Source organism: Candoia aspera, chromosome 13 (genome assembly GCF_035149785.1).
Source record: "Candoia aspera isolate rCanAsp1 chromosome 13, rCanAsp1.hap2, whole genome shotgun sequence".
NCBI classification, from domain to species: domain Eukaryota; kingdom Metazoa; phylum Chordata; class Lepidosauria; order Squamata; family Boidae; genus Candoia; species Candoia aspera.
This window is the reverse complement of record NC_086165.1, coordinates 15293884-15319842: the sequence shown is the minus strand read 5'-3', so window position 1 is coordinate 15319842 and position 25959 is coordinate 15293884. Positions and strand designations below refer to the sequence as shown.

The 25959-nt window shown below is 40.9% G+C and overlaps 1 protein-coding gene across 1 annotated transcript in view; it reads left to right on the top strand.

The window, feature by feature from the left end:
• Nucleotides 1-25959, top strand: part of LRRK1 (leucine rich repeat kinase 1) — a 68177-nt gene that overhangs the window by 22871 nt on the left and 19347 nt on the right. Inside the window, exons 10-22 of the mRNA XM_063314289.1 lie at nucleotides 2495-2607; nucleotides 2690-2766; nucleotides 3344-3473; nucleotides 4265-4377; nucleotides 5290-5504; nucleotides 7289-7453; nucleotides 8223-8395; nucleotides 10495-10615; nucleotides 11760-11919; nucleotides 14179-14455; nucleotides 18412-18583; nucleotides 20685-20848; nucleotides 22590-22729. Coding sequence (XP_063170359.1) covers nucleotides 2495-2607; nucleotides 2690-2766; nucleotides 3344-3473; nucleotides 4265-4377; nucleotides 5290-5504; nucleotides 7289-7453; nucleotides 8223-8395; nucleotides 10495-10615; nucleotides 11760-11919; nucleotides 14179-14455; nucleotides 18412-18583; nucleotides 20685-20848; nucleotides 22590-22729 — 2020 coding nt within the window. The remainder of the gene's footprint in view (nucleotides 1-2494; nucleotides 2608-2689; nucleotides 2767-3343; nucleotides 3474-4264; nucleotides 4378-5289; nucleotides 5505-7288; nucleotides 7454-8222; nucleotides 8396-10494; nucleotides 10616-11759; nucleotides 11920-14178; nucleotides 14456-18411; nucleotides 18584-20684; nucleotides 20849-22589; nucleotides 22730-25959) is intronic.

Here is a 25959-nt window from a genome sequence, read left to right as displayed (position 1 = left end):
TTAGGATTCCTGTTATGTACAAGCAATAAAACATTAGAGACCAGTTCCTTGTCTCAGCGTGGTTCCTGGCTGTTAGGGCATCAATCCTAACAAACTCCTACTCCCATCGAAAGAGGGAGGAACAAGAAATTAAGGAGAGACATTGGGAAATGTCTTCAGAAAACCAAGAAATGCGGCTCGCCATCCTTACTCATGACAGTGATGCTGGGAATGCCCAGAAACAAAACTTCCCTTATTTCCATGGTGATTTTGGGTCAGTCATTTTCTCTCAGCTTGACCTTCCTAACAGGATCATTGTGAGATAAAATGGGGGAAGAAGATCCATGTGGAAGGGAGGATGGAATTTGAATATAACTAGCAGCTTCTTGATGTACCTGGCCCTTCTTCAGACTTCGCTATTTCATTAGCTGCTCTGCCATTAATTAAATGTAGAATTAACAATTAATTTTACGTGGAATAGGAAGTGGCAGAATCATCCCTAGTCATGCTGCTTCTTGAACTTTGATGGTAGCATGTGAAATTAATCCCATGACTGTGAAGATACATCCTGAATGATACCATACACCACACTACATACAAACTGTCTGCCTTACCAGGTAGACCGGACAGGAAACACCACCAGATAAGCTAATTCTACTTTATTGTAAAGCTACATTAACAGGATCTTGCAAGTCTGAAAGTACAATTCTCCAGCTGTCTTCTTATCAGAGAAACTAGGGAGGGTCCCTTCTGAGCCTCTTGCCTGCCCACTATGCAGCTGGAGGCTATTTTGTCTCTTATCTGACCATTCCCTTGGCATTGTCTCTTTGCTCCATCTCCCAAGGTCTTTCCCACATAACATTACCTCACCCTCTCCTTCAGAGTCATCCCCCCCATCTCCTTTACTGCCTGAGAAACTAGGGAGGGTCCCTTCGAAGCCTCTTGCCCTGCCCACTATCCAACTGTGGGGTATGCCCTCTCTTATCTGACTGTTCCCTAAGCCGTATCTCTTCACCCTGTCTCCCAAGATCTTTCCCATATGCCATTACACAAACACACAAACATTATTCAGGATACTTAGGAATTTAAAGAGGCTGCCACTTATTGCCTGGATAAACTGGTCTTGGATTCCTGAGTGTTCATATGGGTTTCAAAGGTATATATATTCATTACCTTACCTATTTGTGGCTTCAGCTTATGAAAGTTGGCTTTCCTTGATGGAGCTGAAAACATGTAATCTGAGTCATTTGAACACTAGGGGGTGCTCCTCTGTTACTTATCTTTTCTCTGGACCATTCCTCATTATGGTTGTATTAGTGCAGCGTAAAGACATCCATAATAATTAAAAGAAAAAACAAAAACTAATTCGTAGCATTGCATAATTGTTTTATGCCAAGTCAGATCTTTGGTCTGGATTGTCTATGCATCTTTACTCAGCATGACTTCCTGCAGAAACGTTAGGCTCCAAAACCTACAACTTCAGCCAGCTGCTTTGAAAACTATGGAAATTTTCATCCAGTGCTTCTGGAGAAGGTGTCAACTGTCCAGGATTTCACACAGGAGAAATTTCTAGCCTTAACTGGAAATGGAAAATATTGAACCTAGAATTTAGGGGGCCTATAATTATGCCACCGTTCCACCTCACGTAGAACAGAACTGATTCCATTCATCTCCTCTTACTCTTTTGCTTCCTTCTGTTCTCTTTGCTGGAGCTTAGTCTGGTTTACTTTTTCCTTAGATGATGCTGTAATGCTCTGTCTCCTTTATGGTCACTGTATAAACTAAATGGATAATGTGCGATCTAGGGGCTGCATATGCCTGCAGAGAAACTTCATAAAACCTCTACGCTGAATCAGTTTAGGCCTTCAGCAGTTGTGACTTGTCCTTCTTACAGCATCCTGCTAAGAATCTGGGCAGAAAAAAAGAGAGAAAGGGCCTTCTGGATCTAACTCTCTATTTCAATTAGCAACATTTTCAGGCAGCAAGCATCTCTGTGCATGAGAATAGAGACCTTTCAAGGTTTCATTACTGCAGGAGATTGTGTCCAGTTTTGGGGGGAGGTTGTTTTTTTTTTTTGCTTTTTAACAAAGGCCAGAACACCCCTTGACAACAACAACAGAAAAGGGTTTCCCACCTGAGATGAATTAGTACATGAATGATAGCAACTTAAAAATCGTTATTGTTATGATTACTATTCTCATATATGAAGGCAAAATAGTTTCACTGGAATATTTATTTATCCTGTGCTGATAACAAATAAAAAGGCCCATGTGGGGAAAAAAACCCCAAAACTATTTTTTCTACCTTTTACAGTTTTTCCCCAATTATTCCACATCTTTTTTCTTCCCTTTGAGTTTTGCATCTCCTCTGTGTGTGACTATCAGAGGCATCTGCAAGGGTGTATATATGAAAATCTGCAAGATCGTGATGCCATATCCACCGTCTTGCAGATTTGGGACAGCCCCCTCCCTGGGACATCTATGCAGAACCCGTCATTGTTGACTTTCACTTTCAGGCTCTGACCTCCTTGAAACTCTCAGGAAACCAGATAGTCATGTTGCCTTCTCCAGAGAAGTGGTCTTGCAGCTTGCTGAAATCTTTGGATCTCTCCAAGAATCAGCTTGGAAAGTGAGTTCTTTTGGTTTCTCTTAAGCAATGCCACAGAAGAAATCTTCCCATTTCATTGGTCTTTGTTTACATTTGCCTGCAGGACTGAGGAAGGGAGCAAAACTAAATGGATTCCATTTTTCACTACAAGGAACAGAACTTGTGCCGGTACTGAGATAGGTAAGCAAGTGGGCGTATTAGAGAGACAGACAGATGCACGGAGTGAATGAAGAACTGAATGGGCAGGAGTGTGAATGTTCAAGTAAAGTCTTCAATTTCCTTGAAGGCTGCTGCTTCTACTGCCATTTCTAGCTGAGAGTGAGCCCCTTGTCTTTAAAGAGACCCATAACACCAACTGATACGTGAACAAGACTTTTGATTATGTCACAATCTTTTTTTACCTACGTAGTTTGTGGGTAGCTGCTATGTAGGCAGCTCGTGGGCCACATGGACTCACTATATTGTTATTCTGCAATCTTCTGAGCCCAGTTGACCACTTCCCCAAATCAGTAACAAATGACTGCTTTCAGGCTACTTTCCTTCTGCTTTCTTCTGGTTTATTTCCTATTTTCTTCCATAGGGTTGGGGGATTGGAAAGGATTTTTTGGTTTTTGTATTATTTTTTGAAATCCCTTTCCTGCTACCTGTGATTGACAGCAGGCCAAGAGGTTGTGGAGTAAGTGGCTTTGTCCTGTCAAAGCTGATTGCTGTTTTACAGACTGCATGTGCTCTATATTTGTCTTTTTCCTTTCTTCAGGATCTACCCTACAGTTTCCTGAATTCCTGGCTGATACGCTGGAGGTCCTCTGCCTGAATGACAACCAACTAGATTCCATCCCACAGTCAGTTTGCCTCCTCAAAGGGCTCTCAGAACTTTACTTAGGAATGTGAGTTCAGTTCTTCCAAGCAGTTGGAAATATTGCATCAGGTGAACCTTTAGTTCACCAGCCACTGAAACTCTGGAGGCTTCCTTTGATGAACTTGGCTGTTTTCTGTGCAAAGACTGGGTGCTGTATGGGTAAAAATCCTGATGCCCTCCACATATTTTTGAATGGGTTCCTCTACTTCCAAGACAGCACTGCCAAGGTACAGATGATAAAGGAATTTTAGCTCAACACAGCTAGAAGACCCAAAGACCCAAGAATGGGGAGATAAAGGATCAGATTCCCTACTCAGCCAGAAAACTCCAATGTCCATCTCTCAACCAATTTTATCTTTAAGTTTCTTGGGGGGCGGGGAATGATTGAAGAAAAACAATATATGCCCACTGTTTTCCTGGGAAGAAGGGTAAGATTAAAAAGAAATAAACTCCTGTTGGGCTGTAATAATTTAAATTTTCTCAGGTTTATCCATTTCACTGAGAACTTGTTTGCCCACCCAGATTTTCAACAGCTCTGGTGAGAAGCAGATATTATAACAGATTTTAACTGAATGGGTTGTGTTTCTTCTTAGCTACCCAGAAAATAGAGAATCTTCATTTGTTCAAGAGACGTGGTTAATTAACTTTTTTTTTTTTTGCTTCCATTGAAATTCCATGACAGTTTTGTCCAAGCTAACAGTTTCGTATTTTATCTCCAAATGTTCATTTGAAGATTAGATTTGTTGCCAACTTCCATTTAAATGTCTTCCTTGGAAGGGCTGTCGATTGGTCAATGAGTGTGTTTCCTTTTTTGCATAGTAACCCAGGCATCCAAGAACTTCCTCCTGAGCTTGGACAACTGGTTAATCTTTGGCAGCTGGATATCGAGGATCTAAATATTGGCAATCTTCCAGTGGAGATCAGAAAAGAGGGTGAGGTTCTTTCCGTTCTGAAACTTATTAATCTCAGCTGTTTGAACAGCAAAGGAATCCAAACCAAGCCTGGTTTTATTTATTATTGAATGGTAGGCAATATGGCGTGGCATCTGTCCAGGCCGTTGTTATGAAATAAAATTGCAGACCTAAAACTTTCCATACGATTCAAATTCAGCTTGATCAGTTCATTTGCAGGTGACCTCCTCCCTCAAATGGCTGCTCATAGTACAGCCATTTAATGGTTGCCATTTTTTTCCCCTGATGTTTTTGGCCATTTCTGTGTAAGTGCTGTAGAAATGATGGACAATATTTATATTTTGTAGAACATCACACTTTTTGATACCCACAACCAAGAGATGTCAGTTTTGTGACTTTCTGGCCCAAGGCTGTATTTTCCAGAGAGATTTTTCTGCTGTTACTGAATTTATTGGCAGTTCTGCAGCATTCAAGAGCATTCATAACTGGAAATTAAGGATCCTTGGCTTACATAAAATCAAGCTTCTAGCGTTTACTAATCTTGAATAGGCATATTATTGCTACCTTGAACAATTGATCATGCACATTGGTTGGTTGATTTTTGCGATTTATAATCTACGTATTCAGCCCAAAGGTTAAATTAGGAGACCCCAATATATATATATTTTAAAAATACCCATTCTCTCAGAATTTTTTTCCTTTGTCATCCTATCTTCCTGCACTTCCAAGGAACAGGTGTGGGGAGAAAGAGAGAGGGGGGGGGGGAAAGATCTCTCTTGTTTAGGGCCCAAGTTGATTACCTGTAGAGGTCTTTGAAAATCAGTCCAAGGACCAAGATGACTGCAGGTTGCTCACCCTACACAAAATTACCTTTCTCAAACTTATGGCTAGCTACCATCTGTGTAATGATTTCTCCATCCTTTCTATCTGCAGGACCCAAGACCATTTTAGCTTACTTACGTGCCCAGCTGCGCAAAGCAGAGAGATGTAATCTGATGAAGATGGTGGTGGTGGGTCCTCCACGGCAGGGGAAATCCACCTTGGTTGAGATCCTCCAGACAGGGAAGCCTTCCCTATCAATGCCTGACAATGCCACCATCCGGACCACAAAATGGGAGCTCCAGAGACCTGCTGGATTCAAATCAAAGGTAAATAGAATGAGAGAAACTTTCAACTTTCCATACCTAGCTTTGAAGAGCAGGATGGGTCACGCAAAATTTGATAGCTCTGCATCGATCCCAGTTGGATTTCTGGTTAACAATTCATTTTGCCCACCTGTTTCATTGACTGACCATAGGCTGACCATACGTCCTGTTTTGAATGGAACAGTCCCATTTTTTTAAACATTCCATTTGTTTTAATATAAATGTCCATTTTGTCCCGTTTTCTTAAAAATCTTACTTAAAAATTTGAAAGTTCCCACGAACCTGTCAGAATGCAGTCTGACTTTGAGTGGAAGGAGGGGGAGCTCAGCAGAAACGGCAGGAAAAAAGCCACAGAGCTCGACTCGGCAGGAAACCTAAAAAGAAAAAAACAGGATCAGCTGATAGGCAGTGATCAAAGGGCGAGTTGATTGGCTTCTGCCTTGAAACAGCAGGAAGAAAAGAACGTAAAAGCACAGCCAGAGGAGGAACAGCTTGTCAGGGACAACCGTTCACTAGACTCTCCAACCCAGCCTTGCCTCTCACAAACGAAGGAATCCAAAGATTCCCAGCTTGAGAAAACCAGAGAAGTTCCTGCCTGCTGACCCAGCCCATGCCCAGCCCTGCCCCATTTTGCCATCCCAATGTCCCATTTTTGTTTCCAGGAAATACGGTCAGTCTACTAATGAAACAACGTTAAGCCCTTCTTGCTTATTCTAAGGACTTTTCCCAAGTTACTGGCTGCTTCGTATTCCAACATTACAGTCAGATCCTCAGATTCTCTGACAATGGGCTACCCAGGCAAGGAATTATGGCAATTCAAAGCTAATGCACACAGAGAAAATGAGGTTGAAGGATGTTGCTGCAGGTTTCTTTTTGCCACTCCTGAATCACACCCATTGGTTTTATCTCTCACCAAACAGTAAATAATTTTGGTGTTATGATATGAAAAAAGGGGAAAGTTCTGTACACTTAGACATTATCTCGTTTGCATACTTTTAAAAAAGTCTCTGTCAGGAATCCATAACAAAAGTATAATGAACATGGGATATTTGGAAAAGGAAAATGTTTCTGAAAGTGAAAGTGAGTTGCCGTCAGCAATTTCAGACAGCACCTCAAAAGAGCAAAAAAACCCACATTATTTGAATCTATCTGGAAATCCTTCCAGATTGGGCCTTTTGAGGCCACACCCTTGCTCAATGGGGAACATGGCACAGAATTCCAGAGTTAATTATCTGGTCTGTACTCCATTCAGAATCTAAATAAAATTGTCAAGGATGTAGAGGACTTTGGGGGTCAGTTTAGTGACTGTAGCATAGATCCTAGTGTATTGCCCGATAGATTTGTTTGTGTCCACCCATTCCTTTTCCAAATGGGGCCTTTCACACCTGGGCCTCATATGTTTTCACTGGGATTCTAATAAGAAGCCTTTGTTCTGTTTCATTGACTGTTTTGCAAATTCAGCAGCAGATTAACTGGTTGGATTGATGTGGAATATGACCGGGATGCCTCTTCTCTGTCAGGGCTGGCTTCCACTCTAAATCTTAGCCCTGAGAATGTGTGGCTGCCTTAAAAGCAAGCAATTAACTTACATTTCCTGTGGGGAAGGGATCGCCCCCCTTGACAAGTGCTCTTTCTTCAGTTTGAACATTGATACCCATTGATGCCTAGGTGCTGTACATTACGAAGATATTGGAGGTTGCAAGCTCATTATGCATTCACCATTCTCTCTCTCTCATTTGCTATCGGGGGGTGTTCAGGCCCTTCAATGTAGCTCTTTGTCCAATTAGGTCGATGCCGTTGAGTTTAACGTCTGGGATATTGGAGGCCCCGCCAGCATGTCAACAGTCAACCAATGCTTCTTCACAGATAAGGCATTGTACATTGTCATCTGGAACTTGGCGCTGGGGGAAGAAGCTGTGGCAAATCTTCAGTTCTGGTTACTCAGTATTGAGGTAGGGGCAAAGCCATGGGCTGGCTTGCAGAATTTCTATGCCCCAGTGGAAGTACAGACCGGTTTAGACAAGTTCGGCAAAAAGTATTGTTCATTTCTAACAGCTTCACCTTGAAATTCTTCAGGGTTGACATCTCCCTTATACTAACGATCATCCAACTGTCATGCCCCCCCACGCCCCATGGCTCTGTGTCTTGTCCGTTCCTAATGTTTATTCCAAAAACACATTGATGAACATCTAACCTAGGTTTCCCTGCCCTGCCATTCTCCAGATGGGTTAGATTTCACTTCCCACAATTCCTCAAAGTAAAGGTCCAGGCTGTTTCATTGCCCAAGTTGAAGAATAAAATGATTTCCTTTCTTATTCAGGCACAAAAGCTGATAGGACATGAAGTAGAACCTTTTTTCAATCCTCTTAATGGGATACCAGTATCTACTTCACCTCAGAGCATGTCTGAATGCAGGCTTTGTTATTTGAAAAACTGTAGTTAATGCCATGCTCAGCATGCTGAGTGATATGCCATTGTGTGATAAGAAAATGGTGGCAGTTGTAGACACTTGTATTTTCTAGCTTATCCTGGTTTATTTGTCTGTCCTACCTAAGACTTCCACAGAGTACCAGGAAAGAGCAGCTTTAAAAAAAAGCAGTCATTAGCCAACTAGGATATAGTCACTTCATTTACCTTCAAGACCGAATCTAGTTTGTTCTGGCTCTGCCAACCAACTGTGGTTTAAATAAAGCATGGCTTAGTGCCAATCTCTCTTTCCAGGCCAAGGCTCCAAATTCAGTTGTGCTGGTGGTAGGGACTCATCTGGACTTGATTGAAACAAAATTCCGTGTTGAGAGGATCGCCACTCTAAGGGCCTACGTCCTAGCCATCTGTCGATCTCCCTCAGGTTCAAGAGCCACGGGTTTTCCAGATATCACTTTGAAGCATTTACAGTAAGTTGAATATTGGGTGCAACAACAACTCATACTAACAGCTGCATTCTAGCACTTACTGTACTTCCAGCTGCTTGCCTTTCAGCTACTCAAGTATGACTAAGGAATAAATAGATGTGTCATGGATCTAGCTTGAGCAAATTGGGGAGTTTTGCTGCAGCAGATGTCCTGCTGTGAAACATCCTTCCTGGAATGTTGTACATTCACATGGCTTTCCAGGAAGCACTGAGGAAGCGGCCACTATTCTTCTAACAGCCAAACGTGGCATAAGTGCTCTAGGCTTTTAAAAAGTAGACAGGACCATTTATTCACCTCGAAAGATTTGTAAAGTAAATGTACCCTGCGTGCATCTGGCAAACTTTCTGTATTGATTGATTGATTAACCAGATTGGAAATCTCTCTCTGAGAATGGACAGCTGATCAGAATGGACTATCCTAGTCCACAGACCTGAAAGACAACAGCCTTAACACAGAATGGTTTGATTCCATGCTGGTAGATTCGTTGATGGAGTTATGCCTGTCTGTATCATTTCATTTCTTTTGTTGTTCCTTTTTTAAAAGAAGAAAATGTCTTGTTTCCATAGAATGCTAGGGGTGGTGGTTCTTTTCTTTCTGTTTTGGAAAACTCTTTTTCAGAAGCTGCTCACCATCCTTCCCCATTACCCCCATAAGGCAAGGCATGGGCGCTCCCATCTCTCTGTGGGCCGCTGTGGTGGTCTGCAAACCCTGCTGATGCTTCTTTCGCAGCCTTTCCCTAAAACACGGGTTCATCTCCCAGCAATCCTTGCTCTTTTTCCAGCTCCATCTTCTCATTATTTTCCTTTCAGCTTTTCCAGTCAACCTGTGTCTCCTCAGACAATTCTTCTTACTCAGATTCCTCCACCTATTGCTACCAGCAACACTGCTGCTCTGAATGGTCAGGCCAAGAGAACAGTGTGCTATTTGGTGATGCTGTGCATTGCAGGAAAACTTTGGTATGCTAGAGACAGAAGCTCCCTTATCTCCTGTCACTCTGCAGTAGTCTCCTTCCTTCCCCCCACCCTGGTCAATGGTGGTTGGATGTTAGCAATAGAAGATACTGTTTCTGAAGAAATACCCTTTAGTTTCCTTCCCTTCCAGCCTAGACAATATGTGGAGAATGAGTAAGAACAAGACTTGGTGATGAGGCACAGAAAAAGCCACTCCTCATTATGTGAAGACCAAGGGGAATGTGACACAGAGAAAGCAGTTGTTAAACAGCAAGAGATTTTTTTTAATGTCTGAGATTAGGGCCTAAGCTCTGCTGTTGCCTCACAAAATTGCACTCCAGAGAGCCGGTCATACTCTTTTCCACAAAGCAGGACCTAGCCCTAACATTTTAATCTGTACCACAAGCAAAGCACAAAATAGCATTTCCATGCCATGCTTAAGCTTTCAGGCTGATACAGTTGCTGCCCACAAAATGTGTGGGTAATGAACCATCTATGGCTTGGTTAGCCAAGCTTAGCATGACATTTGAATATGAGATTTTAGCTTTCTCAGTGGAGAAGGAATTAGAGGTCAAGAATAGCTTATTGTCTGGCTTCTTCAGGACACATGACTTCAGAGTCCCTTCTCTGTTTATTGATTGTATTTCCTTGTGCCTAAGGCAGTGGTGCATCATTGGAAAAAACAGCCTTATGGCTTAAAGTACAGATCTGGCTGTAAATGTAGCAAACCTATTTTGCTAATAAGGGACAGGACTGGGTACTTAGCAAAATGTATGTGTGTGTGTGTGTGTGTGTGCACGTGTGTGTTGTGTGTGTAATATGAACACAATCTTTTCCCTTCTATTTTCAGCAAGTAATGCCATCAGTTAAGGAGCAAATATAACAAGAAACACTGAGTTGATCTTGGCTTATCTCAAAAAGCTAAGCATGATCAGGCCTGATTAGTCCATGGGTGGGAGATCAGTAGGAAATCTAGGACTGTAGGCTAACTCTAACATTATTATTATTGTTGTTGTTGTTGTTGTTGTTGTTTAGGACTGTAGGCTAGATTATGAAATCAGAAGAACATTTCAGAGAACAGCAGTGGCAAAGCATTTACATACGGTTTTCTTTTGCCATTTCTCTTTGCAGTGAACTCTCCTGCAAAACATTGGAAGGCCTGGATGGATTGCGACAGCTGATCTTTCACATCAGTGCAAACATGAAGGACATTGGAAGTTCCATCGGCTCGCAGAGGCTTGTTGGGAGATTGGTCTGTAATTTCCTGTAGTGGACAGCTGTGTCACTTTGGGTGGTTAGGGGTTTCTCAGTTTTGTAATTTTTAAGAGACACAGAAGCCCTGCTGAGAAGTAATGTAAACATGACACTGTTCTGTACACATTAAGACTCCTTAGCTGCGGTTGTGTGCCCAGAACATGTGCAAGTTGGACAGTGGGACAAACTAGTCTGCACAGTGTACATTTACTTTATGACTGGGTGTGACTTCTGAATATGGCTGTAGTTCCAATTCATTTCATTTAACTTCATGTGGGAATAATTTTAACTGAATTACAGCAGCAGGGAATAGCTTCTCTAGCCTTATTTCCTTAGCCTTCTATATCAAGTGGGGAGAACCTTTAGCTGTCTAGATGTTGGTGAACCACAGCTTCTAAGAACGGCAGCCAGTTGATGATGAAAGCTGGGAGTTGTATTTCAGCAACATCTGGGATGGGAGGAGAACACTCAAGTTGCTCTTCTCTAGTTCTACATTCTGTTTTTCCAGACCCCTCCCTCCAATTTGAGTGGGTCAGTGCCCTCCTATGATCTCATAGCAACAGTTGCTTATTTAGACAATCCTGAAACAGGATTATAGATTTGTAAGATGTGCTTGAATTGTTTGAAAGCAGAGCATGAGACTGATGGCCTTTCCCTTTCATTCAAATACCCATCATCTGGTTTTCAAAGAGATATTGCCTCTAGACATGCTGGTTTCACTTAGCTCTCAAAATCAGCAGTAGAACCATCTTCCATGAGTTCATCTAATCCAGCCCGATGACCTCCATGTGTATTGGGATGGCAGCTTCTAGAATTCTTGGAGCTGCATGGAGAGGACCAGTTTGTGTGAGACTAGTTTACACCCATCTCACTGACCATCACCACATCTTTTGAAGAATTAATTAGCATACTTTATCAGCCTTTGACACAGTATATCTTACTTTTTGCATCCAGAACCAAGGCTCTTTTATTGGCTGATCCTGAATTCCAGTTAATATATGAGAAGGAAAAAAACACCCCTTTCATAACAACCACAATCTCAACTTCATTCCTTCTTAGTCTCAACAACCAGAATGTGCTATATAAAATTGAGCAGATACATTGCTTTGATCAAGTGATTGATTCGCAATATCATGTAACAGGTCCCAAGGAGCTATCTGAGCCTTCAAGTATCTGTCATAATTGAGCAACAGAGGAGAAGCCAAAACGACAGTGTGCAATATCTCACTGACAAGGAGATACAAGAAATCATTGAGAAAACTCCAGCCAATGACATCAAGGACTATGAAGACATGCAGTCTGGTATATATGCATGGAATAATTTATCAACGGCTAGGCGTACCATGTGCTTGGCAGTGTACAAGTATATTCTGCACTCAAACTTTGCCTGTGTGTGCAAAGCTGCAGTGGCAAGGTTTTTCTGGTGTTCATGAAACCCAAAAGAGTGAGCTGCAATTGCATCATATTTGCAGACTCCCTCAGTGGGAGCAGCAAGTTTGGCCATAGTATCCTAAGGAATTCCTAGGGTGATTTGCATGGGGCGTTCTGAGTATTGCAGGGAACAATGAATATTATAAATGATGGAGAGAATAACTGTGGTGATGTCCATTTATACCCACTTTTCTACCCAAAGGAAACTCAGGAGGGCTAACCATCTGAAACAAAGTATGAACAATTAAAGTTTATGTACACTCATAAGACCCAACACAAGAAAAAGACCAACAATACAATATGTTAAAAGAATTTTTTAAAAGGCAAGAAAATCCTGAAACAATTAACTGCTAATAGTTAATGGCGTGACGGAGGGACCAGATAGCTTCTAAGAACTATAGCTATTGATATAAAATTTTCAGCCACCTTAGAGGTTTCTGAATGGCACTGGCCTCTTGGTCACAATGGCAATTAAAGTTGTTAACAACTGGAAATATTGGTTGCCACTGGATGTATGGTGGATATTTTAATAGCCCATGTGAAACACATTCTACTTCTTTGTCTGAACAAAAACAAGTATGGTTTTCATATGAGAGTGTCCTAACAGTGAGACACACACTGAGATGAGGAGTAGTTCTCTAGTGTTTATTACTGCTACATAAACAGAATCCTAACAAACTGAAGAAGCGTGGGAAAAACCCAGACATATAAACCCCAAAAGCTAAGGCGGGCCTGATCTGTGTCTCTTTGAATGACTGCTTAATTCCTCAGTACTACACATGCGTTTTCCACCCTGGATGGGAGCCCCTTCCTGCTCGCCATCATTACTCATGACATCAAGACTTATATACAGTATCTGCCAGATGTTGGCCTAATAGTTAATGCCCCAATTTGGGCAAATGCAAATAGTCTCCTGTGAGGGGCATATAGAATATTGAAGAAATATCTAGGGACGGTCCAAGAAAAGAGGCAATTGTGCTATAAAAAGGGTGGGAAATATTGGCTCTATCATTGTGGATATTTAAATCCCAAATCTACTTCAGATCAACCACAATTTTATCAAGATTCAAAGCAGATAATGCTGGCAAAGAAAGACTGCAGTGTGCCAAATCATCATTAATTTGTCTTCTTAGGGTAGAAGGGAACCTGTCGAGAAAGATTAGATGGACCCCAATCCGGTTGTTTGAACTGAAATGTGAGATGACAAAGTCTTAATCCAACCACAAGGGAAACACAGCCTAGTTCCAGCCTTATTAGAGTTTTAGACTTTGAATAAGGGACTGATGTGAACAATTCAAGACTTTTAAAAGCCTGATAATGAGCTTTTAAAAGTAGAAAGATATATTTCAGATAAATAATCTGAAAGTGGAAATGGACTATTTGCAACATTCTGAGAAATGTATTTCATACTTTAGGAATATATTTGGAAACAGTCTACAGGTACTCCTTGACTTACAACCACAATTGAGACTGGAACTTCCATTGCTAAGTGAAATTGTTGTTAAGTGAGTCATGCCTGATTTTACAACCTTTTTTGCTGTGGTCTTTAAGTGAATCACTGAGGTCTTTAAGCTAATCCGGTTTCCCCCTTTGACTTTGTTTGTTGGAAGCCTGCTGGGAAGGTTGCAAATGGCGATCATGCTACCATAAAACATTGCAACCATTCTAAGTGTGAGCCGGTTGCCAAGTGCCTGAAATTTGATCACGTGGCCGCAGGGATGCTGCAACAGCCATAAGTGCAAGGACCAGTCATAAGTCACTTTTTCTAGCACTGTCATAACTTTGAACAGTCACCAAACTAATGGTCGTAAGTCGAGGACTATCTGTATTTGGCTCCAGTCCAGATTGCATTGGGGAGCTTTGTATCTTGTCCTACTTTTGTATATTTTCAGTAATGAGAATATATACATTCCTTCCCTCCGATCCCATCTGTGGGCCTGGCACTCTTTCTGCTACAGCAGATTGTGCATGGAAAACTGAAGAGAATTAATGGAGCAGAAGAGCCCCTGGTGCAGAGGAATTTAAAGACATAGTCCCAATCTCTGAATGGCAATCTAGAAAGAAGGGATAAGAGTAATTAAAAGGTGATTGCATCCCTAGCTTAACTGCGATATCTTCCTTTCCCCACAGCCATCAATTTCCTGATCGAAACAGGAACACTGATGCATTTCCCGGACACAAGCCATGGGCTGAGGAATCTCTATTTCCTTGACCCAGTGTGGTTGTCTGAGTGCCTACAGAGAATCTTCAACATCAAAAGCTCAAAGTCAATTGCCAAGAACGGAGTGATCAAAGCCGAGGACCTCCGGATGCTGATGGTGGGGACAGGGTTCACCCAAGAGACAGAAGAGCAGTATTTCCAATTCCTTGCCAAGTTTGAAATTGCATTACCGATAGCTAACCACAGGTACACTGGTAATTGTCGTCAGAGTGGAGTGGCTGAGATTCAGGGAACCAAAAGGGCATGAAAAGAAGTCACTGCAGACTCCCCTCTTTCTCTCTCTCTCTCTGATTGGGTTATTTGCAGAAAGATACCAGACTCGTAACAGGGTGAGGTCCCGTTGCTAGTCCCAGCTCCTGCCAACCTAGCAGTTCAAAAACATGCAGATGTGAGTAGATGAATAGGTACTGCTCTGGCGGGCAAGTAACGGCGTTCTGTGTAGTCATGCCAGGCACATGACCACGGAGGAAGTGTCTACGGACAAACGCTGGCTCTTCGGCTTTGAAATGGAGATAAGCACCTCTCCCTAGAGTCAGACACGACTGGACTTAATGTCAAGGGAAACCTTTACCTTTACCTACCAGACTCAAAGGGCACAAACAGCCTTTTGAAACTCTCCAGCAAATTAGGTGGAGACAGATTAGGTGGACAGTTTCTCCAAACTCTTTCCAGGGAAGGAGAAATGCTCCAACAATTTCCCAAAAGAAGGATTCTCCCTTAGGGGTGTTAGTAGCCCTGCAACTGAAAAGGCTCCATGGGAGAAATCCACCCCTGTTATTTTTCCTTTGCAATTCAATGGTAGGGTAGGAAGGAAGCCAGAGAGATGCAGGGATGACTGTATATGAAATGTAGAACATTCATGCTCTCCTTGGCCATCTTATCTCTAAATAAATTCCATCCATTAAAATTTCCCACAAAAAATCTCCTTCAGAAGAATGTCTAAAGCAAGGTCTCTTTCATCAAAATGGAATGAAAACTAGAAGAAAAATGCAAGGGAATTTTTCATCAAGACATTTGCATAGCCAAAATTTATTTCAGCTATGCTTTGTTGACCAACCCAGAGGCAGTCTGATAAATCATGTATTCATGGCTCATTCATCCAGTTCCTGGATTATATTCCTTCCATTTCACTTTCCTATATCCATGTGGGGCTAAAAAACAAAAACCACCCTATGTTCCAAGCTCAAAGATAACAAGCAGTGGTTAAAACCAGAGTCATATTTGTGGTTTATTGACTGTGATGGGGTCAATGTTCCCGGTCATCTGTTTCCCAAAACTTTTTGCAAACAACTAGAGCCAAGAGGGGTAAGATCTCAAGATGGTTGTCACTTAGCTAACCTTGTTTGAACTGAAAAGCTGGGTTAGACTTGATCAGGACTTAGGTGGGAGACCTCTGGAAAATTATAGGGATGTAGCTAGAACTTAAAACATCATCTTAGAAGAAATTGGTGGCAAAGTTGCTTCCATATTGCTGCCAAGAAAACTGGACATGCCCACGTAGTCATCAGAAGTTGCACTCAACTTTAAAAGTAAAATGTTACTTTTGAAAAGAACAAGGCACCATAAAATAGTTTCATCTGAAGGGAACCGGCTTAGACACACAAAAAGCACTCTTTGACAAGGTGCTTATGGCTAAGACATCATGTGGGTTGGTTTACATGCAGCATGATGCTACATGCATCACCCATCCATTATGGCTTAGCCTTATGTGTAAACAAAGCCACTATGGCTTATTCAACAGACTGTGGTTTTAAAAACCCTGACGTAGACTTGTGTGTGTGCAAACCAGAGTAATGGGCCATTACCCCATTATACTTGCACTTTTCAAAGTCATTTGCACTTTATTTTTTTACACATATTTACATTTTCCTATTCAACCTCCATCCTTACCTCCCTAAAGATCACTTATTTTAAGGACAAAGCTACAACTGAAGATGTATCTACAGAGATAGCTGTGCGTAAGGTAGAAGGAGCAATAATTGGGATTATGAAGTGGGCAGGGGGGAATGATAGCTCTTTCTTCCTGCTTTTCCTCCAAATCCCTTCAAGCAGTTGTTTACAAAACAGTTTTCCAGGCAGTTGGAAACCAAGGGATGTTCCTCCTTTTGGAGCGCAGACATGCCAATTGGGATGGATAAAGGAGGCAAAATGGTGCAAAGTATTAAAATTCCCCAGAAGCAGAGCAGGAAAGCTATGCATTTGGCACCATGTGGCCCTGCCTTGTTGTCATTTGCATTGGGAAGGCCTTCATGGTGGTGGTGGGCACTCAGGATTGACTCTAAATACTCCTCCATTCTTTGTAGCTCCTGTTTGCATCACACCATAAAAGAAACAGGCAGGAAGCATGTGGGACCTAGTTGCTTCCAGATTTTTGACACAACAATCCCTTGGCACTGGCTATTCCGGCTGGGGCTGATAGGAACTGTAGTCCAACACTTTCTGGAGAATACTGATAGAATGTGTCATTATTGCAAAGGCCTGTTTCCCTTTCCTTCAATGCAATTCATTACATCTGGCTGTCAGGGAGTGCCTAAAAATAATCACAATAAACTTTGCACATGAAGCTGACACGTTAGCAGATCTTTCTGCCAAGGAGATAGAGTGTCAGGTCTTTGCATTCCCCAGAAGGAATTTGGAGAGATTTGTGTTGGACTTGTCTTAAGGAAATGGATTCTTCAATGTTGCCATCATGTGCTTCTCTGAATTATGAGTCAGAAGCTGCTCTAAACACCAGAAGCTGCTTAGTTTGGGGGCTTAAGAAACCAGATTTTTTTCTCACGTTTGTTCTTTCCTCCTTCCTTTCTTTTCTTGCCAAACCAATCACAGCAAGGAACCACATCATTATGTCCTCCTTTCTCAGCCCTTTTGAGTGCCTTTTTGTTCAAACTATGCTGCTGTTTATTGACACTGTTACTACGATTAGCTCTTTCGGGTGGATCATCAGCAATTAGTGTCTGGATTGTTGGACAAGAGGTTTGTGACCCAGTGGTTGGGTAGAAAAACAAGTATCTGTTTTATCAGCCAAGAAATGTATTTTGGAATGTTTCTAACAGAGATCATGCACTCTGTTAGTCTAAAGTTTAAGGGGTATTCTGAGACTGTAGCTGGCTGTTCCCTTTTGTCAGTCTCACATGGAGTGGAATTTGGCTGTAGCTGAAAATGCATTATACAGGACCATTGACCACAATTCATAGAGATTTTAACAGTAGCAGTTTTCATCAGTATATCTTTTTCTGGAAGGAGTTCCTGGACTTAAAAGACATCAAGATCTTCTAGCATTCAATTATAATACTTTTTAATGATAATGATAATTTAAAGACACATAGCATTCCATATTTTTGCAACTAGACTATCGTAGTAAACCAAGACAGGATCTTCACTGGAAGCCCTTTTTATGTATAAGACACTGCAGTGGCCAATCATCACAAGTGCTGTAGGAATGTAATAACAAAATGGCTACACAATATCTACTGTGCTTCAGATTGGAGCACAAGACACTTCATAACTATGGGATCAATACGAAATCCTGGAAAGGGCACATATTTGGGGAGACCAGTGGTTCAGTTGCTGTAGAGTAATTTATGAGTGCAGTTTTCTATCTGCAATCAGAGGGTTTTTTTTAATGAACCCTTTCCTGTCCACTGATACTTTAGGGAATGCAGAGTTAAGAGTATGTCGACTGTTCTTGCCACAGCTCTACTCATTTCCAAGAAAAGATCCTATTAATGATCCCAGTATAGTCAGTCTCAGTCCATTCTAGTCAATTTCTAAATGCTCAGAGGTAGCTGCCCAGCTTGATCTTCTCTGCTTCTGTAAGTAGCACTTACTTTCCATGTGCAGAGTCAGACAAGTTGAACCTAACAGTATCACCCTTTTTGAAACACAATAAATACAGCAATGGAGAAAAGCCACAACTGCCTTTTAAAAAAAAAATCCATAAAAATGGTTGGGAAAGAATCTAGATTTTTGAAAAAAAAAATAGCAAGGAGGATAAGCTGGAACATATGTTTCTGAAAGTGAAGTATTTAACACAGTAATGGGATATAACCCCCTGTATATGTAGATGTTTCATCCAGCAGAGGGAAATAAACTGCTTTCAAAAACTTCATCTTGTGTAATCTGATTGCTTAACTGGGTTTCAGTTATCTTCTGCCCCACCTGCTTCCTGCCAAGCCAGCCTTTGATGTTCATGGCTTACGCTACCAGACATCAAACACCATCCAAAGAGTATTCAAGATGAGCTTTGTCCCTGTTGGCTTTTGGCAACGGTTTATAGCCCGGATGCTGATCAGTCTTGCACAGATGGATCTTCAGGTATGTGGTTGAAAGACTTGGGAAAGAACTTCAGCATGCGATGAAAGGTTGAACAGCAAAAGTTCTTTGCAAATGCCATTTCTTTGTCTAGGATGGAATGTAAATGAAGCATCAGCATTATCCTGAATATTTTATGATCTGTTCCTTTGTTGTGGGCCAAAGAAAGTCAAAAGGTATATTCATTAGTGAGGCCTAAGTTCCAATCCCCTCACAGCCTCACTCAGAATCCTTGGAAAACATACCTTCTTTCAACTTCAATTGTGTGCAAGGAGTGCCTTATAATGAGAACATACTCATCACTTCAAACTGTTCAGTTGATTTGTGTCAGCACTGATGCTGGGAATAATTCTGCAGGACCTCAGGGGCTCCTTAGGAACATACAGTTTTTTGGAAAAAGAAATTAAAATATTAGCACATTTGCTGGCCACAGACTGGGCATGTTGAATATTGATCATCTCTGATTCTACAGAAGGACAGGGCAGCCTAAACCTGGGAACAAAATGCCAAGAACCTTTGGGAATTTTGAGATTCAGAATCAAGTATTCTAATGGGATGGTTTTTGCTTGTGATGTCTGATAGCTCTAAATCTAGTAACAACAACATAATAGTTTTCAGACACTGATCACTTTCTAGCATGTCCGTGAACCAAACCTATCATAGAATTAGCTATAGGCTTAGTTCTCAATGGCTCTGTTAAGTTGTCTGCAATCAGCAGTATTTGTGGAGAAGAAATCTCTGCAATTTGGAGTTGTTGGATCACATCTTTATAGTCTCCTTCAGTATTTTCCCATTTGCCAAATGGGTGTGGTCTGGAGGACAGAAATCAGGGTTTTCAGGAATAGTGTTGGAGGGAAAGCCGTATTTGGGTTTGCTGATAAAGATCCCACTGGATTCAGTTCCTTGCAATATACAGGCTCTTTCCCTGCCACATTTTTTTACTTTGGTCAGATTCCAAAGAGGGTATTCTCTTATGGCATCAAGAACCACCAAAATTGTCCTTCACAATTATAGAGTAGAGCTTTGTTTCTCTTCAAAGCAAAAGTGATTCAAGCATGCCTGTAATCAGAGTGTGTTTTGCTGAAGACATAATAGAAATACATTTGGCACTAGTTAATTCTAAGCACTTGATTACATTGGCATTAACTTCACGGGCAATCTGTGTAATTACCCACCCAATCTTGTTACCTTGTTATTATCCTGTCATCGCTTCAAACTGTTCAGTTGATTTGTATCAGCACTGATGCTGGGAATAATTCTGCAGGACCTCAGGGGCATAGTAGGTTCCTTAGGAGCATACAATTTTTTGGGAAAAAAAAAAGTACAGTATTTCCTGGTAACATTGCAGGGTGTGTTCCTAGGATGGGCAATCCAGCTGCACTCTGTTAGACCAATATTTCAGCATTCAGGGGAGACAGCAGCAGGTAGCCATAAGGTTGAGTGTCTTTGATGCTTATCTTTGCCAAACACTGTTAATACCAAGAAGGAAGGTTGCCCTATGCTGGCCAGGATTGCATGATGAGGTTTGCTGGTATTTTGTAATGAGAAGATATGCAATTTGCACTGCACTGGGAAGGTACCTTAGCTATGTTTAGCTTACAGAAACGAGGATTGAGAGAGGACATGAGAATACTGTTCAAGTACTTGAAAGCAAATCATGTAGAGAGCAGCTCATGGCATCTGTCTATCATCCCAGAGAGTAGGACATGGAAAATGCCTTAGGATACAGGAAGGCAGTTTCCAATTTAAAGTTAGAGGAAAGTCTCTAATGATAAGAGCAGCTCAGTAGAAGAACGAGTTACCCAGAGAAACATGATAGGCTTTCTCTTACTGAATGTTTTCAAGAAGAGACTATTGGAGATGCTTTAATTGGACTCCTACATTAAGTAGGGCATTGGGGGTCTCTTCCAACTCTAGGATTCTGTACTCTTGATGGCTACATATTTTCTTCTGAAAACCAGTTGTTCAATAGCTTAGCAAAAAGGGTGCTATTATTTTCATATTCGAATAGGAGGCATCTAGTTGGCTATGAAGAAGAAAGAATTCTTGACTATACTGATCTGATACAGTTCTTTTTATAATATGCCCAATTTTTCTCTTCTAGTTCTTTGAAAACAAGAAGACAGCCAAGGACAGAACTAGAAGATCTGCAATCTACAGCTTCACAGGCACACAGAGAAACAGATGCAGCACATTCCGGGTTAAAAGAAATCACACAATTTATTGGCAAGAAGGACTGTTTGTCTCTTTTGATGGAGGCTACTTAAGGTAAATATTAAGGAAGGTGGACCCTGAGGTATTGCATACCAAACCCCAAAGTGAGATGGAGCTTTAAAAATGCCTCCCATCATTTATAGTTCTTGATAAGCAGAGATATGAGCTTAATTTTTCACAATTATTGTTAGAGCCATTACAGAACCATATAAAATGGCTCGGGTCCTGGTCACCAGTTACTTAGATTTGACTAAGTTGACTTAGTTTGACAAGGTGATTCTGGGCTGTTAGTTTTAAATCTATGGAGTTCAGTGGAGATTTCTCTTCAATAACTGTGAATACAATTGCAGCCTAAAAGACCAAAAGAAATGTTGATCCATTGATTCTTAGGACTATTGCTTCTTGGCCTTTTGGCTAAGATCAGGTGTGTGTGTGTGATTCTTAAATGAAAACATTTTATTTCTTGCCACTGCATTAACTGGAAAAAGCAGGAAGCTAGCATCTTCTCTGAAGACCCACTGGAAAAGAAAGAAATCACCACAGATGATGATGATGATGATGCATATTTTTCTCAAGGCCAGCTTCCGTATCTCCTCCTCCTTTACATTTTTCTAAAGGCCAGCTTTGTACTTCGAAACTCACTATTCTAAAACCCCACATTTTGGGTTATGTGTTTCCTAAAAAAAATTCTCAGATTTGGACATGATGAAGGCAGAACATTTTTAAGGCTAGAAAGCTTGGAGGCCAACATAGATATTTGTGTTCTCCTGTTCACAACTTCTATCTTGCTGCAACTAGTGGCACTGAATATTTTTTTCCTTTGTTGATCTTCTTTAAGATCAACAGATTTTTGAGCTATGAGTTCTATTCTGATGCTGAAAACACAGTCCCAGACTTAGCAGCTTTCTCCAAACATCTTAATCCTCAATGTGAATTGCCAAAGGGGCTCACTTACATTGTGATCCAAACGTATTTTAACACTTAATTGGAACTTGTAAACTCAAATTTAAAATTATTTTAATTTAGATGGGTCATATTTTATGGCTAATGGCTAATGTGCATATTTTTATAGAATTGTATCTTGTACTGGTCAGTGGCCATAATAAAATCAATTGAATTGAATGTGAATTGCCCTCCATAGGCACTGTTTTGAGTCTGGTTCTGCTTAGAAGAAATACATGGGTCTAGTGAAAACGAAGTAGATCCTGCAGATTTGAAGGACTATAGTGTGGTCCTTGGAGCTCATCTGCATTGCCTTCCAGACATGGTCTTTCACTGCACCAATGCAAATGTTCAACTTCGTTGACCCTAAAACAATGAAGAGCAATTTCAGAATTCATGCTGTGGATTCAGACAGAGAGTTGTATATATAACCTCCCACTGTTTTATTTCCAACTACCAACCTTTTCTCCTTTCTGTTTATAAAAAGAACCCTGTTGTCTTTCTGAACTGGAAATTAAACTGGAGTGTTTAATTCCTAGGAATAATTCCAAGTAAACTGTATTGCAAGAAGTGAAAGGGTGGGAGACAGCAAGTCTAACAGTGTGTGACAAACCTGGGCTACATGCTGTATCACATGGGAGGAGGGAGCATTTGGTACATCGCCTTTTGCACCTGAATGAAAGGTATAGATGTAAGAAATAAATACAAATAAATATTAGTATTTATAAACAATAGAGGTGAGCAGATTTCTTAGCAGCTGAGACTCAGTGGAAAAGCTGTTGGAAATATACTCCATTCTCCTCACTTTTGAACAGTTTCTCAATGTTCCTTCTCCTGGCTTTGGTTCTGGCAGTGTGGAGTCCTCTGATGTGAATTGGAAGAAGAAGAAAAGTGGTGGCATTAAAATCATCTGCCAGTCTGATGTGAGGGATTTTTCAGCCATGGCTTTTATCACTGATCATGTGAATTCTTTGATAGACCAGTGGTTTCCTGGTAAGAATGATTTATGTGTCATTTCTGCTATAGTGGGGATGAAGTGGCCCAAGCTTGAAATATTATTTCATGTTATCCTTAAGGATATAGCATCCTGGCTGATGTTGGGGATTTTTTGATTGGATTCACACATTACAAGAAGCCATGATGTGATTGGTTCTGTTTTGGCTTTTGTGCTGTATGAATCCATCTCATTCATTCATTCATTCATTCATGCATTTATCCATTCATTCAAATTATATGGCCACCTATCCATCATGCCACTCTTGGTGGCTAATGGTCAGCTAAAAATATAAAATATAACAAAACAATGAAAACACATCACCTCAGAGGTAGTTCATAACTAATAAACCCTATAGCAAAGTAATCACATAAACTATTTAAATGGGCTCACTTAAATTTCTGGTCCAATACCTGTGGGAAGAGCCAGGTGTTCAACAGAGGTTATGGATGCTATGTTATGGATATAAGCCATAATTTATGTGTTACAGTATGGTGTGAACCCAGTTAGTCCATTATGACTTATTTAAGAAACCATTATCCAACATGGTTATGTGTTCAACCCCACTATCAGCTGGTCTACTTCAACTATAATTTGTAAAGATTGCATTGAGTGCTTCAGGATGGTTTGTGAAAAATGCATAATTTTTTCATCCTATGTCATATTATATTAATGTGATCACTCAAATTTCATAAACTTGAGGATGATAATCTAATACAAGTGTGTTTGTGTGCGTGTGCCTCTGCTCATGCACTCCAAAAGAGCTAGTGGCCTAAAAAAAACCCCGAGAATGCATCTTAAAGAGGCATTTCCTCCCTTTTCTAAAATGTCAGTTATGAAATATGCATGCATCATTTAAAGTCAAAGAATACTGTGCTTTTAGTTTCAGAATGTTATTTTTGTTTGGATGCAGATTCAGATCATTTTAACAACCACGGTGATTGATTCATCAACTAATCATCAAGAGTAATATTATTCCATTAATTGGGTTAACACTGATCGTTTCTGAATGTTAGTAATGCATGAAAAAGAAGAAAGGCATTTTTAAAACCAAATTCAAATTCTGATCAGAATAGGTTTGGGATATTTGAACTGATAAAGAAGCTATGTACTAAAAATACAGAACTAAGAGTTAAGTCATTTCTTTCATGATTATGTGACTCCGGCAACATCCTGCTGAAAAAAGAAAAAAAATGTAATTTTCTTTATTGCACAGGCCTTAAATGTCAAAACATGTAACGTAGTGCTCTCCCTGAGGTTGAGCTCTCAGAAAACTGGGAAGGTGGGGTTATGAAGAAAAGGTGGTTCTGCAAATTTTTGCTTGCAGTTCCTTAATTTAAAAAGCAGCATAATATTTTGCAAAATGCATGCATATTTCTTCCAGACCTATCAGTGGCACACTGCATCATCTGGGGAAATTTTCCTTGATCTAATGCCTTCCAGATATGGGCTACTACAAGTCCCAAGCTATGGTACTGGGAATGGTAGGCCTGATGGTCTAAGATATGGAGTCCTTGGTGCCCTCTGAGCTTGGTTGTTGGCTTGCAGACATTTCATTACCTGACTAGGTAACATCATCCGTGCGAGTGAGTGTGGGGTTTGCTCCCTGTTTATATGTAGTAGCTTGCCCTGCCAGTGTTGGTGGGGGTGTAGTTTTCTCCTTGGTAGTTCCTTGATTAGGGTATGACCAGACAATCAAGCAGGAAACCACACCCAAATCAAGGAACTACCAAGAAAAAAACTACACCCCCACCAACACTGGCAGGGCAAGCCACTGTATATAAGCAAGGAGCAAACCCCACGCTCATTCACACTGATGATGTTACCGAGTCAGGTAATGAAATGTCTGCAAGCCAACACCCAAGCTCAGAGAGCACCAAGGAAGCCACAGTTCAACCCTGAGCTACATAGATTCTCTTCTGTTAGTCCAAGATATCTAGTAGGCAACAGATTGGAGAAGGCTAATCTTGACTAGGTAGAGGAGGTATCCAACTTGGCATTTTTAAAATCATCCCCAACATTTTTTTGTGGGGTTTTCTAATACTGTAAAAGAGCTGCTGTTGCCCACTTGATTTTAGGGGAAGTTATATCCATTCACTTTCTCTTTTACAAGCAAACATCTTCGTGTGCTCCTTTGGGTTCTGGTACATTCCCATGTTGCCTTAGTGTGGTCTACTTACATCAGAATAAATAGGTTCTGGTTGCCATATTTGGAAAAGGATATAATACAGCTGGAAGGCAGTGGAAAAGAGGGCAACCAAGGAGACTCGCAGAAAGCATGATCGAGGTGGATAAAATCATGCATGGCATGGAGAAAGTGGCCAAGGAAACATTTTTCCTCCCTCTTTTGAAACACTTAAGTCCAGGGTCATCCAGTGAAAATGATTGGAAGGAGAATCAGAGCAGATAAAAGGAAGTACTTTGAATTCAATCACCATAAAATGTGGTGATCAGCATTTCCTTGGATGGCTTTAAAAGGGGATCAGATAAATTCTTGGAGGACAGTCTGTTAAGCACTGTTAGTCTTGAAGAATCAGTGTTACCTCCTAGGTAGGCCAACATGCCCCAGATACCAGTTGCAAGGGAACAACAGCAGGAGAGGAGTATATGTTTGTCTGCTTGCAAAGCATCCCAGAAATATCTGGTTAGCTACTGTGATACACAAACTGGAGGACCAGGATGAGCTTTGGCTTGGTTCAGCAGAGCTCTTCTGAAGTTCTTCTGTGAAGGAGCACAACCAGAAGCCCAGAGCTATCTGTCATTCCTTGAAGTTTTGGGGAAGCTCCCTAGAGCCCTGTCAAAAGTTACAACCAAGTTGTCTTTGGCTTTTGTGGGCCGGAAGGGGAAAATAATGGTATTAACTGCATTAACTAATTTAATATAATGTAATTGTGACATCAATTAAATTAAATCAAGTTTAGCTTTTGTCTTGAGTCTGAAGACTTTGGGGAATGTAGTTCCTGGCATGGTACGTCAAAGGCAAATTATGGCTCTTCGCCTGAAAAAAGTTGCACAACCCAGCTTGAATTTTAAAAAGGGCCTGAAATTGATGTTTTTGATAAATAGGTCCTCTAAGCTGCCCTCTCTAACTCTTCCCTACCAGTTTAACTTCCTGGGATTTAGAATGGCCTACAAGGGGATTTATTTTTAAGTAAGTAGTGTTTCTAGCAAGCTTTTCAAAGCATGCAGGAGGAGAGTTTTCTTTTCATTGGCCTTTCCAGACCTTGAA